General features: G+C 36.0%; 1 protein-coding gene across 3 annotated transcripts in view; it reads left to right on the top strand.

Annotated features, from left to right (window-relative positions):
• RBBP8 (RB binding protein 8, endonuclease) overlaps nucleotides 1-15,061 on the top strand; it is a 40,648-nt gene extending 25,587 nt beyond the window's left edge. For all 3 annotated transcript variants that reach the window (XM_039730157.1, XM_039730158.1, XM_039730156.1), the window contains 12 exons: nucleotides 57-158; nucleotides 848-945; nucleotides 1,570-1,697; nucleotides 2,648-3,533; nucleotides 3,619-3,745; nucleotides 5,680-5,780; nucleotides 6,172-6,277; nucleotides 7,176-7,328; nucleotides 7,923-7,992; nucleotides 9,031-9,127; nucleotides 12,458-12,599; nucleotides 14,477-15,061. In XM_039730157.1, the coding sequence (XP_039586091.1) occupies nucleotides 57-158; nucleotides 848-945; nucleotides 1,570-1,697; nucleotides 2,648-3,533; nucleotides 3,619-3,745; nucleotides 5,680-5,780; nucleotides 6,172-6,277; nucleotides 7,176-7,328; nucleotides 7,923-7,992; nucleotides 9,031-9,127; nucleotides 12,458-12,599; nucleotides 14,477-14,574 (2,108 nt within the window). In that variant the 3' untranslated portion in view covers nucleotides 14,575-15,061. The remainder of the gene's footprint in view (nucleotides 1-56; nucleotides 159-847; nucleotides 946-1,569; nucleotides 1,698-2,647; nucleotides 3,534-3,618; nucleotides 3,746-5,679; nucleotides 5,781-6,171; nucleotides 6,278-7,175; nucleotides 7,329-7,922; nucleotides 7,993-9,030; nucleotides 9,128-12,457; nucleotides 12,600-14,476) is intronic.
• Nucleotides 15,062-16,607: the final 1,546 nt, after the last annotated feature.

The raw sequence follows: 16,607 nt of genomic DNA, 5'->3' as shown, positions 1-16,607 counted from the left end.
ATTATCACAACAGGATACCTAATTTCACCATGTGAAAATGTTTCCACATCTCCTAGAGTTTGGAAAGATTCCACTTTTTTCCACACAAGTGAGCACTCACCATGGAGGAGAGATACTAGTGACAGACACCTGTGATCCACAGCTGTCCCCTGTGCCACGTAAGTGTATTAATAGATTTAGTTCTAATTCCATTCAGAATAAGGCAAAAATATTGTAAAACTGAGGTTTCATCTCTTTAACCCTTTTTAACACAGAAACTTAATAAAGCACAAACCTTTTAAAATACACTAATGACTGACAATCAGCATGGAATTATTCATGCAAGTCAGCACTGTGGTGGTTGCTGTTCTTGTGCTTTCCAATCTTATTATCTTGCCCCAGTTTAATGAACTGAGTAAGGTTAAACCCTTCAAAGAGGGGAAGCTCATCTCTTTGTTTTCCTAATAAAAATACATTAAAAATAATGGTTACTGTCAGGAAATATGCAAGACAAGCATTGTATTATAAATACACATTATCTCTGTTCTTTTATCAGACTATTTGTGCCCTGGACTGGGAGTGTGAAAAGCAACTTCTACATTGATTTTTAACTCTTGGGAGCTATATTATTCAAATTGGACACATATTTCTCTGTATCAAACTGGTACAGCAGTTTGCTCTCATCAGACATTCTTTTGCCACTTACTGCTTCCAGATATAACTTTTATCTGACAGAGTTCAAACTATTTCCATAAATGCCAGTTTTAATTTGTGTTTTTTTGGTTCTGTGTGTGTACCCTCTCTGTGAGTCGAGCAAGATACTATAATGCATGTGTAGCTTACTGTGATCTTCTTTCTACTCACAAAGATAAACCAAGGGTGGGAGGATACCCTGTTCCAAAGCCATCTTTTAACTTGGCTGCAGTCGTTGCAGAAACAATTGGACTTAGTGTTGAAGAGGAATCTGTAAGTATTCCCAAATTTCTTACATGATCAACTTTTTGGGCCAGTTGTTTACAAAAACAGTGTTTTTCTCTTTTGCATTAAAATTCTGCAAAAGTATTCTGAGTTCCAGTAAGCTCACTTTGGTTTGCTTTTGCTTAGTCTTTGCTGGCTTGAGCATGAAGACATATAACTGTGCTGACCTGTCTGGTGGGGGTTGAGGAGGGTGGAGACATGGTTCCTCCTTTCAAGTTTCATTAGTACAGTGATCTAAATCCTTGGGTCTGATAAATTCCCTTTGTGCAGTAATCAAATCTAAGACATTGAGAAATGTTTCTTGGCCATGAGACTGGTTGGTGACTCAGGTGAGATTATTTGACGGTTTTGGTTGGTAACTACCATGAAAATTATATTATGAAGAATATTTTTGTGCCCATGCATGTGAATGGGTTTTTTTCAGTTTCCATAAGATTTCTTTAAAGCTTCTGGTCCAAATTTCATCTCTAAACTTTTATGACTTTTTAGAGTTTGAATGTTTTGATTTGAATGGGTCTTCAGAGTATTTATGTGCCAACTGAGCATATTTCTAATTTTAAATCCTATATCTTCTCACACTTCTTTTCTTTGTTTTTCTTCACCACTTGCAAGGAGTCCCAGAGTGTACTGAATCTTCCCCTCACTAATACAGTTATGAGCCAGGCCTCAGAGAGCATGCAGTCTGAAGACTCAAGAAAACATCCAGCTTCTGAATCAAGAAATGATGACAACAATTTAGGGTGTGTTTCCACTCAGTTATAATAGTTATAATTGTTTTAAGCAGGCTTACAGAAGTTTGGGTCTTTGTAGAATTTCAAATCACACAGCGTTTTGCTTTAAAGGTATAGAAATGGAAATAAGTGTTTTTGTATCAGAGTATTTTTGTATTACTTCTCTCAAGTAAATAACATGACAAGCAAAGAAACTGATAGAATGCAAAACTGTAGGCTTTTACTTACTTCACAAACTTCTGGTTTGGGCTTCTTGCGTACACAGTCCCTTCTTTCCTAACTTCTCGTTATTGCAAGGTGTCTTATGAGGCCCATAACCCTGTGGATAGTGGGCATGGAGCTGGAATGAAAGAAAGATTCTGTCGCTGTGATTAAGTGTCAAACCAATTGACTGTTGCCCTTCCCATTCCCCTCAGGATATTGAGGTGTAAACTGATTTTTTTTGGCCCTATTTGTTGTCTTGAATCTATGTTTTGGTGATGACAGGCAAAAAACAGTACCTGAAAGGAGCTTGCACTTTTTTCCTTCACTTGCAGAAGCTTGGAGAATCTGTTGTGATTTTAAGATGTTTATGAGAACCTAAATAAGACTCCTGTTGCAACCATTCTCACTTTCTTCCTTTTTATTGCACTGAAAGGTAGGGAGTCCTTGGATAGAAGAGAAACTTAGTCAAGCTTAACTCTGTCCTTAGTTCTCAGTTGAATGTGGAACAGAATTTCACACCATGCACCAAAATGAAGGACAAGATCTGTATTTTGTTTGGCATCTACAGCTCTAAGTGCAACAGTACCTATCCCTAGAATAGGTTAATTTTTGTTTTTCCTTCTGTTTTCAGTTAATACTAGCAGCTCACACAGCTTTAAGGCAGATCAGCATAGGAAACATTCTATTTTTTTTATATCTCTTTCTCTCTTTCCCTCTGTACACCAGAAAAATCTCTCATGTCTCATTGTATTCAGTATTTCAGATCCATCTCATAACACTCCACCACGTGATGACTGGGATTCTCGGGTAGCTTCTCCTGTTTTTGGAGCTGCTAGCAGTGTGAAGAACAATTCAAGTACAGTTCATGCTCCTTGTATTTTAGATTCAGGATTGAAGCCTCATCTCAAAACCAACCTCTTCAACAATCCATCCAGTTCCAGATCTCATAAAAGTAGATCAAAATCTGAAGATGTTGCTTTTGTTGCACCGCTGAATCTTGGGACAGAAATCAACTCAGTTATCAGCCAGGGCTCTGTCCACAGGCAAATGGTTGTGAAAAAGAATTCTATTGAGGCTGTAACCTGTGTTGGAAACACCTGCACAGCTAAAAATGAGGTGATCAAGAGCGATGTCCTTCTTGTATACCAGAAGCAGCTGGAAGGCAGGTGTGCTAAGAGGAAGAAAGCTGAAGATGATCATGCAGTTAGCTGTGAGAAAACATCATTCAGCAAAGAGAACTCTGTGCCCTTTCGATCTGATGTTCAGCAGGTTAATGGGGAACATGCAGGGGATAAGCCCTTGGATCTGTCTGATCGCTTCTCTGCAGTTCGTGGTCAAGAGAAAAAACAAGGAAGTGAGGAGACATACAAAAACAGACTGAAGCAAGTGACTCTGCATGACATTTTTTCACACATAGGGAAGACCATTCCTGAAAGTTCATCATCCGTTCAAAATGCCAACAATGAGAGCTGTTTGTTTGGCAGAGATTTACAAGAGGAATCCTGTGTACAAGAGGCAGTACTGGGAAAAACATTCCCTGACAAGAAAAACCAGATGCCAATGAAAGAAGAAGTTCCTCCCTTCAAATTTGCACCACTGCCAAGTTCTGCAGAGACAGAGGAACTTTTTGATGATGTAAAGGTATGGTTTTCTGACTCTCTTTCCTTCTCCTTTGAAGTATTTTATTTAAGTTTTGGGTAATAGTAAAATTGCAATATGTTGTTAGGTTGCCAGTGGCCATGTACCAAATAGAAAGAAAACAAGGACAGGACATGGAGAGTCTGAACCAGCATCTGTACTTCAGCCAAACCCTTGTAGACTATCAAAAAGTAAAGCACAGCAAAATGAGCAAGGTAACTTGATGAAAATGTTCCTTTACTGCCTGCCTACCCCCTCAGCCTGTGCTCAGATTGAATAGATTTTTTCCTATCTTCCTTTCTTCTACTTTAATCCCTTTATTCTGCTTCCAACTCAGTCACATTCTATTTGGGATTTCTCAAACTCACCCCCAACATGTACACATCTGTATCTTCCTGGCATACTTTTGCCACTGTATAATAAATACATCATTGGTATTCAGGTGTACATTCAGTAGGCTAGGAATCTTGTTCTTTCATGTTTGTTTAGCATTGTTATTTGTTTCAGTGTAATAATAAAATCTCATTAAGTTTGAGTTTAAACTATTTATACCAAATACTTCAAAACTACTCAAGAGTAAGCATAAGTAATTTTGTTAATATTTTTCATTATTCCTAATGATCTGGTAAGGAAATTTGTACCTTCATTGATAATGAACACAGCCTGTCATATATCCTTTCCAGAGCATGTATCTTTCCTCCTAAGTGCTCCCAGTTGGAAAACTAAATTTTTGAGCTAGTGTTTTAGAGACAAAGCTTCTGTACTCCTCAGCCAAGCTGTTACTCTACATACTTTATTTAGAAATATTGCATTATGAATTTAAAAGATACTTGCCAGTAGTTGGTGTGGCCATGTAGCTTGGAATCTAAATATTCCCCTCAGAGGTAAATCAAGAGGCATCTTTGGAGCAATGACCAGACACTTCTGTACTCTTTGCTTAGACCTGACACTTGCATTGTCATGGATCTAACTTCAATAGTGACACACCTGAGGAAGGCACCCCCTGGCCCTGTTGTTTGTAAGCAGAGGAGGACTGGTAGGTCAAGTGATGGTTGGGGGCCATCTTGAGTATGACAGTCACAAAATGATAGTTTTCCATTCTCAGAGAAGTAAGAAGTGGGAGGTAGCAGAACTGCTACCCTGAACTTTTGGAGGGCAGACTTTGGCCTGTTTAGGAGATCACTTGATAGTCCTCCCTTGGGAGGCGGTCCTGAAGGGCAGAAGAGCCCAAGAAGTGTGGACGTTCTTGAAGAAGGAAATCTTAAAGGTGTAGGAGAAGGCTGCCCCATGTGCTGCAAGGTGAGCTAATGGGAAGGAAGGGCAGCCTGACTGAACAGAGAGCATTGGCTAAAACTCAGATATAAAGAGTTTATGACTTTTGGAAGAGCGGGCAGGCATCTTCATGAGAACTACAAGGATGTTGTGAGGTTACACAGGATAAAAATAAGAATGGCCAAAGTTCAGCTAGACCTTAATCTGGCTACTGCCATAAAAAATATTTCTGTAAATCCATCAGCAACAAAAGGAGGGCTGAGGAGAATAATCTTTATATATATATATAAAAATATATATTTATATATAATCTTATAAGGGAGAATAATCCCTTATTGGATTTGGGGGAAACATAGGGACAAAGGATGAGGAAAAGAATTACATACTTAGTGCATTTTTGCCTAAATCCTTAATAGTAATTCTCAGGGTACCCAGGCCCTGAGCTGGAAGACTGGAATAAGGAGCAGAATGAAGTCCCCATATTTCCAAAGGGAAATTGTCAGTGACCTCCTGCACCACTTAAACACACACAAGTCCATGGGGCCAGATGGGACCCACATGAGGGTACTGAGGCAGTTGGCAGAACTGCTCAGTGAGCCACTTTCCATAATTTATCAGCAGTCCCAGATAACCAGGCAGGTCCTAGTTGACTGGTGGTGAGCAAATGTGACACCCATCTACACCTAATGCGACACCCTAAGAAGGGTTGGAGTGAGGATCCAGGGAACTACAAGCCTATCAGCCTGACCCAGGCTGATCCCAGATCACCTTGAGTACCATCATAAAGCACATACAGAACAGCCAGGGGATCAGATGCTTCTGGCAGAGTTTGATTCTAATTATTTGTCCTTTTTTTTCTCATATTCTGTGCATACAGACCTGAAAGATAAACCTTCTTTAGAAAACTTCCAGTGGAGCATAGACCCAGGAGCTGACCTTTCACAGTACAAAATGGACATTACTGTGATTGATACAAAGGTGAACTTTTATAATAAGTCTGCACGTTCTATGACGTTGGAAAAGCCTGCAAAGCAGTATCATGAACATTGTTCTGGGCAGACCAAAACCACTTTTTAACAAAATTCAAAATTTGGGTCATTTGATGTTTGATCATGCTATAGTTATCCTAAAACATGTCCACTGTTTAGTTGTACTTCATAAACTCAGCAGGCATATTCTCAGTATGAAAGTGGACAAATAGTTGTGAGAAAGATTTCTAACAAGGCTGTAATCTGCAGGAGAAAAAGTAAATCAGTGTCCAAAAAGAAGCCAATAACTGCTTTGAAAGTGTTTCAGATACACAGCACTGACACTGACTACACCAGTTGCTTTTGGGTACTATTGTCATGTTTGCTTTTTTTTTCCCTAGGGTGGTTCTCAGACCAGAGTTGGAGGGGAAGTTGTTGATATGGATTATACTTATGTTAGTGACAGTGTGCTATTAGAAATGAAAAATCAACAGGAAAGCAGTCCACGTAAGACTTCTATTTTTTTCTCTTCAGTTTGGTTTGCTTTTTTGTGGTATGGTGGAGATTTGGGGATTTGTTGGAGTTTTTTTGTTTGGTTCGTTTTTTGAGGAGGACAAGGAAAGAGTAAAAGAGCATTTTTTTTTCTCTATGGCTAGATAGTAGAAAATGGTTTGCAGTAAAAAAGTGATGATGAATTTTTATAGGTTACACAGGGTCAGTCTGTTTCCTAGAGAGTTGGTGGTGGGTTTTGAGGTTGTTTTTTTTTAACATAGTTTAAGAAAAAAGACAGGATTTGTGCTGAGAGAGCCAGTAGCTAGCTATTCCTTTACAGTGCTTAAAGGGTGAAATACTTGACCATATACCAGTTCTGATCTCACATGCAGTAAACAGCTTTGAAAGTTTTCTATGTAATCACATCAGACTTTGTATGCGAAGACTAATTTCATTTTTAATGACATATAAATAGAACTAGTATGTTCAAAATAAATCCAAATGTGTTTATATCACTTTTACCATATGGTATGTGGTGAATAATGGCTGCACAGCAGTGACTATTTCCTACCCACAACAAGTGTTTCCTTTTGCTTGGATAAGTCCATAATAACAAGAACAAAAATTTCACATATCCAGTATTAAGGATAAAGGTACCTCACGGTGATTTAGCAGTTAATCAGATTTTAGAAATGGGATCCCAGGTATCTGAAAAATAAATGAGCATTGGCCAAATTTGAAAGATTGACAGAGAAGTTTCAGCAAGAATTGAGGTGTAGCTGGTGTTGAGTTAATTGGTACTGGAGCAGTAAGTAAATGTTAATTCTTTTGACACACATTTAGTCAAAATGCAATTTCTTGACTAAAATCATTGAGACACTGATTTGGATGTTCTTTGTGCTTTTAATGACAGGAGGAGAAATAACAAATATGTTTGATCAGACAACCCATGAAGAATATGAATCCTGCCTACCAGAAGATAGTCCTCCTGCGTGTGATGAAAAAGAAACTCTTCATGATGAAGAGCAGGATAAGGGAATAACATCAGCAAGCAAGAAACTAAAGAGTGGGATATAATTTGGTTTTGTCTTTATTAGCTTACCCAAACTACAAGAGCTGATTTGAAATCGGACTCTGTTCTTTAGGAACAAATATGCCAAATTAACCACCAGTTCTTTTTGCATAAATTTGTGGTAAAGTTGATTACTTGTAAGGACAAAACATAAAGTAATATGAAATTTTTTTTTTGGTCGTTCATTTATCACCATACAAATGTGGAATGCATAGTGGAAGTTGGCACAGCAGCAGAACATTAAATTGACTCTTAAAAGAAACACCAGGTTTTGGCTACAGTTATTTACTTCCTTTTTCCTCACTATTCTAGGTTCTATTGAAGATTTTACAATATTTTGTATTTTAAGCAGCTTTTTCTTTGATGTTCTTCTTGTCTTTTTTGCTTGTGTCACTGCTGCTTTCCTTCTGCTCCAGTAATGCTTTTTGATTGATTGTTCTATCAGTTCTGTATTATTTTTTGTACCTATTTGAATCTGTTGTCTCAGACTGAAATGTACATGGCATTTTCTTAACAGTTAGTTAATTTACAGAAATTTCTGCAGGCAGTCTGATTATCTTATATTTTGTTTTGCATGTCTGTTTACAGAACATGAGGATAAACAAGATAAAGCCAAGCAGAAAGCTTTTGTGGAGCCTTATTTCAAAAGTGATGAGAGGTAATTTAGTTTGTTCTCTATGGGCATTTTAAAGCTCTTTATATCTTCCCTATAGGAAACTTGATCCTCCATAAAATAAAGGTGTTTGTGTGTAATAGCCTAGCAGTTGAAGATGCAGAAGATCTACTACATTAGATAAAAGATTTTAGATAAAAACTGGGGTAAGGGAAAAAAATGTTGAGATGCCCATTACATTTGCTGAAGAGAAGGGATTGCCTCCTCTGCTTTTTATAATTTTAGTGAATGCAGTGTTTTGTAATCTATGTGGTTTCTTACAGGCGTGTGGTCATGCCTGAATTTATGAGCCAAGGACCTGTGGGCTGCTTGTACAAATGAAAACCTTTGCTTCTCTGGTATTTTTGTCCCTTGCTCTCTAGGCAATAAATGGTGTTCAACAATTGCACCTCTTAGTGCCTCCTCTGTTGCCTTCCAATATAATCATAATTAGAAGTCTGAGTCTTCTCCTTGCTCTCTAGGCAATAAATGGTATTCAACAATTGCACCTCTTAGTGCCTCTGTTGCCTTCCAATATAATCATAATTAGAAGTCTGAGTCTTCCTTTCATAATGATACCAAGCCCTTCAGTTAGCTTATATTCTACCTGTGCATGTTTTCTTTGTATGGGAAAACTTGTTTACTGTTTTGAAAGCAGTTAAGTTGAAAAGAACCTACTGATCTTGAACCCCAACATATGCTCCTCTCGTGGAAATCATTGCAAGCACAACTCTGTCTTGGACAGAAATAGAAGGTCTCTATTTGAGTAATTTCTATATAGTAATTACTATTACACTGTGAAAAGCCATAATAATGAGACATCATCTCTGGTTATGTAAAAGTTCATATTGCATTTGAAAACTGTTTTATTTATAGAAATTGCCCTATTCAGCTATGAAAGGCAGTATGATTTGAGTTTTGTAGATGTTTTCTGAATAATTTTTTAAATTTGTCTGTCGATCATTATGTTCTAAAAGAATGGAAAATTCCAGTCATGTAGAAGAAGTAAACATACTATTCTGTGAAAACATTTTTGTTTTTCAGAAAGAATACTGTGTTAGATTTTCCTCATATTGAGGTTATTCGAAAAAAAGAAGAAAGAAGAAAATTACTTGGCCACACTTGTAAGGAATGTGAAATAGTAAGTAGAGCTTTAAAATTTGTCAGTCTTCCATTCTTCTAACTCCAGACAATATCTAAGTGCTGAAGTGCTGTTTTTAATTATTAATCTGGTTGCATCATCATCATTACCTACAGTAGCTGGGAAGTAAGTCTTTACCAAAGCTGGATAACCAAATTTGCAGGTGATTTGTTTAATTTTAGTGCAGTAACCACATATAGCATGGAAAGACTTGGGTTTGATTTTTTTGTGTGGATCTGCATGACAGAAGAGCTTCTTGCATCATGGTTCCAGTGAGATTACTGTTAATAAAAAAAATACATGTTAATACTTGTTAAAAGGTATAAAATTTTCGATTTCACATTACACATTTTTTCCTCCCTTCCTATTTACTAAGCTGCTTTGGTTACAGATACTTGGTGAGGAGATAAAATATTGATGTAATTACATGTGTAATAAGAACACATTTTATTTAGCCATTAATAGAGTTATGATCTAATAAATGATGACTCAGTAGAAGTGTGGATTAATGACTGAACAATGGTGGATTTTCTGGAATCTTTCCACTTAATTTCCACATGTATCTAGAACCAACGTTTTTCAGAGATTCTCCTGCTATTCACTTTATAGTCAAGTCCCGTTTACTTAGCTGAAGAAATGTATTAGAGTATGTTTTTAGTGAAAATATTTTCTGGAAAATATTGGTAAAACTCATTAAATATAAATACTTAACTTTTACAGTCAACTATAAATACCATTTTAAAAAATACGTTTGATTTAAAGAGTTTGAAAGAAAACAAAATAGCCCCCAACCTTCAGTCTGTTTCATGGTTCCAGAGCCATGTGTTAAGCATTTTAATTTACTCTTTCTGTAAGCTACAGATCTTCCTTCTGTAAATCAAATTTGTGTTGCTTTCTGTCAAATTGGAGTGATAACTATAGTGTCTGGAAACATTCACAGCTCCAGTTTTGTAACAGTAGGTTTCTACATTAAATGCTAGGAAAGTTTGGGTTTGTTGTTGGTTTTGGCTTTTTTGGGCTTTTTTTTTAAAGTCTACACCATTCAAAATTAATGTCTTGGAATGTGTGGAATGCTTGGCTGTGTCATTGCACAATAATAAAACTAGCTTTGAATTAAATGCCTGTGGAAGAAGGGAGTATTGGATAAAGCATAAATGATGCTTTAGAAAAGTCTTGGCTTGCTGATTAGCCATATGGCTTTGAAAAGCTGCCAAAGTCTAAGGGAATATTTAGGGAGTGGATAGAGATCAGTAAATTGATGCTGGCCTTGTACTGCAAATGGTGTGAGCGGGGTCACTTACTGTCACTCTGAGAAGACCTGGGATTTAACTTCTGCACGTGCCACAGCAGGCTGATATTGAAGTCCTTTATAGGTGCTTATCTTAAAGCTTTGTGGAAGCATCTCATTCACTTTACAGTGTAGAACTTTTGATAAGAAGTCTTGTTTTGTTTTTTTATGACCTTGTGATGCTATCAGAAAAAGATTGTAGGCAGAAGTTACAAGTAGCTTGTAAAAATAACATTTGTTAGAGTGGTTATTAAGTGTTGCTACACTTAGGTGAGTAGGAAGATCATTCTGATGTGTTTTTATATGTATTTAGATTACAGGAATTATTCTGTAAATGTCTGCCAAACTAATGGGAGGAATGTTTTTAGGGTTTGTTCCCTTTCTGAAACTGCAAATTGTAGAGTTCAATAAACAATTCTTTTACGGGGAAGACAGGATGAGATTGCAGTATCTTCACACATGGAAAAGCCTAGCTCAAATGTTTTGTGTGGATTAAAAATGCTGTGGACAGTGAGATCAATCTAGAAAACAGCTGAGAGTTCTTTTTGCTGTTTAGCTGACATACATAACTCTCTGTCAACCCTAATAGATTTCTAAAGAAGCCAAACAAGAAGTTTCTTTCTAATTTATTTTTAAAACATGCTTATCATGATTTTTGATTGTTCTTATTTTCTGTTTCTGCTAAACCGTACTGTATTTTTCATTGTTGGATCTGTAATTATTCCTTACTAATCATAAATTGTTTAACTAAAAAATGCAACACACTAAGAACTTTTAGTAGATTAATTTCTAAAAGTTCAGGCTATTTACAGGACAAAATAAGGAGCACTGCTAATTATCCCTAAATAAAACTCAACAATATTTGTCTTATACAGACACTCTAGAATTCGTATAGTTAATTTTGTTGACTTAACACCTCATTCTTAACTTCTGTTAGTAAAAGTTGAATGAGCATACTTTACAATTCCAAGTAGGTTTTCTGAAATCATGCCAGTATCTGAGAGCATGAAATAATATCTTTTGACAGAGGTATCCTGTTCTCTTCCCAAGTTCCCCAGTCTAGGTCACTTTCCATCTGATTGAATGAGTTATAAACTTTAATTTGCCTTTTTGAATTGTAACACTGCCATTTCAGTAGAATTGTTTTACCATTTTCACAAGGGTCAGGTTTCTTGTGTGTAACTGTTGCTTACCACTTGAATAAAACAGTGCATTCAATTTTAAAATATTTTGACCCTCTATTTTCTCTAAGGTCCAAACTTGTATTTTTAGGAAATAGAACTAGAATGACAAATAAAAAACAGTAGAAAACTGCATGGAAGAAAATATAAACTTTCTATGTTGCTACTCAGGGAAACACCCAGCAAAAAGGTTTGGAGGGAGTATGTACTTTTCTCATTGCAGCCCCCAGTACAGCTAACAGGGGTGAAAGAGTGTAGCCAATTTACTATAGAGAATGCTCAGCTGGCAGATAATTTCTGGACTCACAGTGTCAGCTACTTAAACTAACTCTTTATTACTTCTAATTTGAGACTAAGTAAGTAGGAACCACTTTGACTTAAGTTCGCAGCTACTGCTGTAAATTTTGATATTGGAAATAATTCTGCAGCATGGGGTTTGTAGTGGGTTTTTTTCCCTTTTTTATTTTGTTTCTAGATGCAAACTGACACTTAATAAATTTTAAAATTCAGATCTCTTTCAACACCTGTGCTACTTAGCTTTGTAAAACAAGTCAGTAGACTGTTGACATAAGTAATTGTACACATGCCTCAACCTTGTTACTTATGGTATGTTAAAAGATAGAAGGTTAACAAATTTGCCACAATAAATTTGTATTACTTAGTCTGTAAATTCAGTAAGCTTTTAGGATAATTGCCAGGTGTTTGTCACTTGGATAATGAATCTCTACTCTGGCTGTCCTCACCATTGTTTTTAGATAACTGTGTTAATAAACACAATGATTGATAATGTCAATTGTGTAAAGCAGTCGCTCTATTATGTATGAATTTTTAAACTGGGATTTTTCCCCCCCTTACATTCAGTATTATGCAGACATTCCAGAAGAAGAAAGAGAGAAGAAACTAGCTTCCTGTTCAAGACATAGATTTCGCTACATTCCTCCAAGTACTCCTGAAAATTTCTGGGAGGTTGGATTTCCTTCCACCCAAACCTGTGTGGAAAGAGGTTTGTGCCAAAAAAAGCTTGAAAAGTACTTTTTAAAGCTCTTTTTTTTCTCCCTGAAATTATCTCTAGTTCATATAGCAGCCTTTCTCACCCATTCTTGTTGAGGTCTGTTTCTCAGTAGCCACTGCAGCCACCATTTTCTGGTTTTAGCAGTTCCTGTACTACTAAGAAAGGAATATAAGAATTTCTTAGAGTCTAGATAGAGAAGGCAGAAATAATTGGGATTTTCATAGAACTTAATTTAAACCCTATATATTTTTGACCATAAGCAACAATTGGATTTTCAGAGGTAAAGGCCAAGAGATTGTACTTAGGAGAGACAGCACTACTGATGTCCTTTGTCAGTGTTTTTAGAGTTTCATAATAGCAGGTGATAACAGAAATGTTGCAGGTAAGGTGTAGTTAAACAGATTTTCATACACATACCCTGCTTGTTAGTGACAATGGAAAGATGTGGTGTTTGGTTTTGGGGTTTTTTTAAACTCGTCTTCACATAGAAGTTTGTTCTTTCTAAATAACTTTTCAAAATCTTAGAGCCTGGTGTAAAAATGAGGTTTTACAAATTATGTTAAAACACGGTGAGTTTGTAGTGTACTCTATGTACAGTTCTTCAGAAGTGGTGAAGTGCTGGAGTGAGGAGGCCTATAGGCACTCTTGAGTTCCTTATATCTTTACTTGTGCATTAGTTGTGAAACATTAACCTTTGCTTTTATCTGTTCTTGTAACAATGCCAGGTCAGACATAGGAAAATGTAGCCAGAGTTGTGTATGTGTATTGTGTGATAGTGTTGCAGTATCATCCTTAATCTTTCACAACAGGGAGCCTTGATTTTTATGGACCATATAACTTGTTACTAGCCGTGTGGAATCTGCTCATTAAAAATTAGCTTCTTGGCTGTCTCCTTGTTCTTCTGGAGTAAGTTGTTAATGGTCTCAACAGCATATCAGAGGCAGACTTTAGATTAGCTCTTCCTTGGAAAAGGAAATATTTTATAGCAGTGCAGCAAGAGAACTAAAACATGAGAGAGAGTTCCCATGATGAGCAATTGCTCTTGCCACTCCAGTGTAGTGGGGTACAACCATAGGTATTTTCTACTCCTTTGGTATCTTGAACCATCTGTTTGTGTTGTTTTGGTTTTTTTTAAAATAACTGAGTTATGTAGACAGAATTTTCCAACTATGAAATAGAAATCTACTACTCTCATTTTGGTGGATGTTGTTGCTGATGAAGAGTAAGGAACTGACAAAAGCCAGGTGCTGAAACTGATTTGCATAAAATGTCTGTTTGCTGTCAGTGTTAGCTAAGTTGAGCATGTTATAGAATTTTTCTCTTCACTTTTCTTATCAGAGAGCTTTCAAGGTGTGTTTGATCCATAGGCTCATGTTCAGCTTTTCCCAGTCTTTAATAAACCTGGATGCTCTTAAAACAGAGGGAGGTACTGTTTATACCTAAAAAACACATGTGCCTGAAGTTTCCTCTGTATGACTGGGATTTACATTTTCAAAAGTAATTTTTGTTAGTGAATTGAATTAGCAGTTCTTACATACTTTGTTACTCTTATGTAAAATCCTTGGTAAAAGAAAATGGAAGTGCAGTTTTGTTTTGAATAGATGAACAATTCATAGTTTCCATTCTGTTCTTCATTGTCAACTGTCTGTATTTCATTACTGTGCTGTCACCTACTAGAAAGCAGCTGTGTATTTTAATGAATAATATTTGCACACTGGGATCTCAAAACTCTTACGTGAAGTCAGAACCAGATGTCCCAAAAGGAAAAAAAAATTCACAAGTTATTTTTTGAGGCTAAACACACATTAAAGCTAAAGTTATGTCTGTTTTTTTATAGTATTTCTTACCCTAGGTTTATTCTTTTTAAGGCTACATTAAAGAGGACCTTGCTCCCTGTCAACGTCCAAAAAGGCGGCAGCCCTATGCTGTGATGTTTTCTCCAAAAGCAAAAGAGCAGAAGACATAAAGGATGGGGAAGTGAGAAGTGCCAGCCTGAAGTGAATCTCTCCTGTCCGTAGATATTTATAGTTAATATAAACTTGAAATAAAGAACTGTGTTTTCCACAATTATAGATAAATTGTTTAATTGAATATGTAAATTTTATAAAATTCATTTGCAAGTCTGATGTACCAGGAAACAAAACTATTTAATGTATGTTTGTTTCATATTGTGTTAATACATTTTGTATTCATTTTTGCACCTGTCAGAGAGGTCTCCTACTTTTTTTTTTTTTAAGGCAAACAGCTGAAATTCCAGCAACTCCTGTCTGAACTTTGTGTCAGTGAGTAACTGCTTTGAAGTTACTGAAATCAGTTGTTCTTGCAAGAGTAAATGTCTGTCAATGGGAACAGAAATGACAATTTTCTAGGGTGCTTTTATTTTGCTCTGGATTTTCATGTATTTCTTTTCTCTTGTTGCAATAATGGTTGTATCTACTTGGAATAAAGCTGTATTAAATATGAAATGTATCTACTGTTCATAGTTTGGAGGTGTGAAAACCAGGAAGTCTAAGTGTCTTTCTTCAATTCTGGTGTTAAATGAATGTATAACACCATGTATAACATGTGTTATTTGGTGTTAAATGAATGTATAACACCATGTTTTCCTTAGTGTTTAAATTAGACCATCCAATATTCCTTTTATTTTTTCCTTGAAATATCTTTGCATATATGTGTCCCATTTATTGATCAAGACAAGCATTGTTATTGTTATTTCTAAATTTGGGTGACAGCTCTGCCCAGAGTTCTCCTGGTGGGTAGCAATAGTCATCACCTAGGTTACAAATTATTATCCAGAGATATTTTAAATTAATCTTTTGTAGCAGGTAGCAGGAGATATATTTCCATACTTGCATTGGGAAATTAAGATTATACAGTATCACAGAGACAGGGTAATACCTACATAGGCTTTATGCCTTTGACAAGCCAAAGATCACCATAAGATCCCTAGGAATAGAGAAGCTACAATCAGAGTTGGGTTCAAGTACTGACAACTTTTAAAAAGAGATCATAAAGTAAGCAACTATTGAAATGTCTGAAGTAAAAATAAAACAATAGAAAGTACAGATGCATCTGGGGGTTTATCTGTATATATTTATATATATAAATGTATCTGTAGTTTCTATGCTTTATGTATGGGTATAAAAATATATTTAAAAATTTGGTGGATAGGACCATTTAAATTCAGCTGTATTCTATACATTTATATATATAAATGTATCTATAGTTTATATAAAAATGTATCTATAGTTTCTATGCTTTATGTATGGGTATAAAAATATATTTAAAAATTTGGTGGATAGGACCATTTAAATTCAGCTGTGTATTTATATAGGAATGGTGGCAGGTTCTGCTGGTGGACAGGTTGTAGCATAGGCCCAAGAAAAGTAAATCACATGTGATCAATTTAACTGTAACTTAAGTGGCACAAAATCCTTTTAGGTTGAAATTACAGGCCTTGCAGAAAAGTAGAAGGGATGACTGTAGGCACTGTCCCTATCCTACCTGCTTACTTGGTTTAATTCAGCATTTCACAGGAGTATATCCTAAGGAATGCCAAAGGCATAAAGCCAAATAACAAGTCTTTAGTCTTTCCCATAGATACTAATACAATTAATGTTTACAACACTGTAAAATCATTTCTTGGAACAGACAGTCAACCCATTCCAAGGTAAGTCTGGTTTCCTGGAATTTTTTTTTAATTGAAAAAAAGTGGAATTCTTGCAGGTATCTTGAAAATTGTTTTAGAACAACTATTACACGGTCTGCATAAATATTTATCCATTCAAAAATAAGTTTTAGCAAGAAGAGTAGGGTAGGAGACTGCTTTTTACTAGGGAGAGCCTTTACACATAGAAGCTACATCCACCAAAAGAAAAGTAGAACACTCTACAACTTGTCAAATGTAAGTTTTGCTATGAAGTAGGCTGTTTTGATGCCTTAAGTTTTAGCTTTCATATTTTCCAGATTCTGTACTGCATTAGTATTTAACTCTGAACT

This window comes from Passer montanus, unplaced genomic scaffold (genome assembly GCF_014805655.1).
Source record: "Passer montanus isolate IOZ18808 unplaced genomic scaffold, ASM1480565v1 scaffold70, whole genome shotgun sequence".
Taxonomy (NCBI): Eukaryota; Metazoa; Chordata; class Aves; order Passeriformes; family Passeridae; genus Passer; species Passer montanus.
Note: the sequence above shows the minus strand (reverse complement) of the source record. Positions and strands in the feature narration are given on the sequence as shown.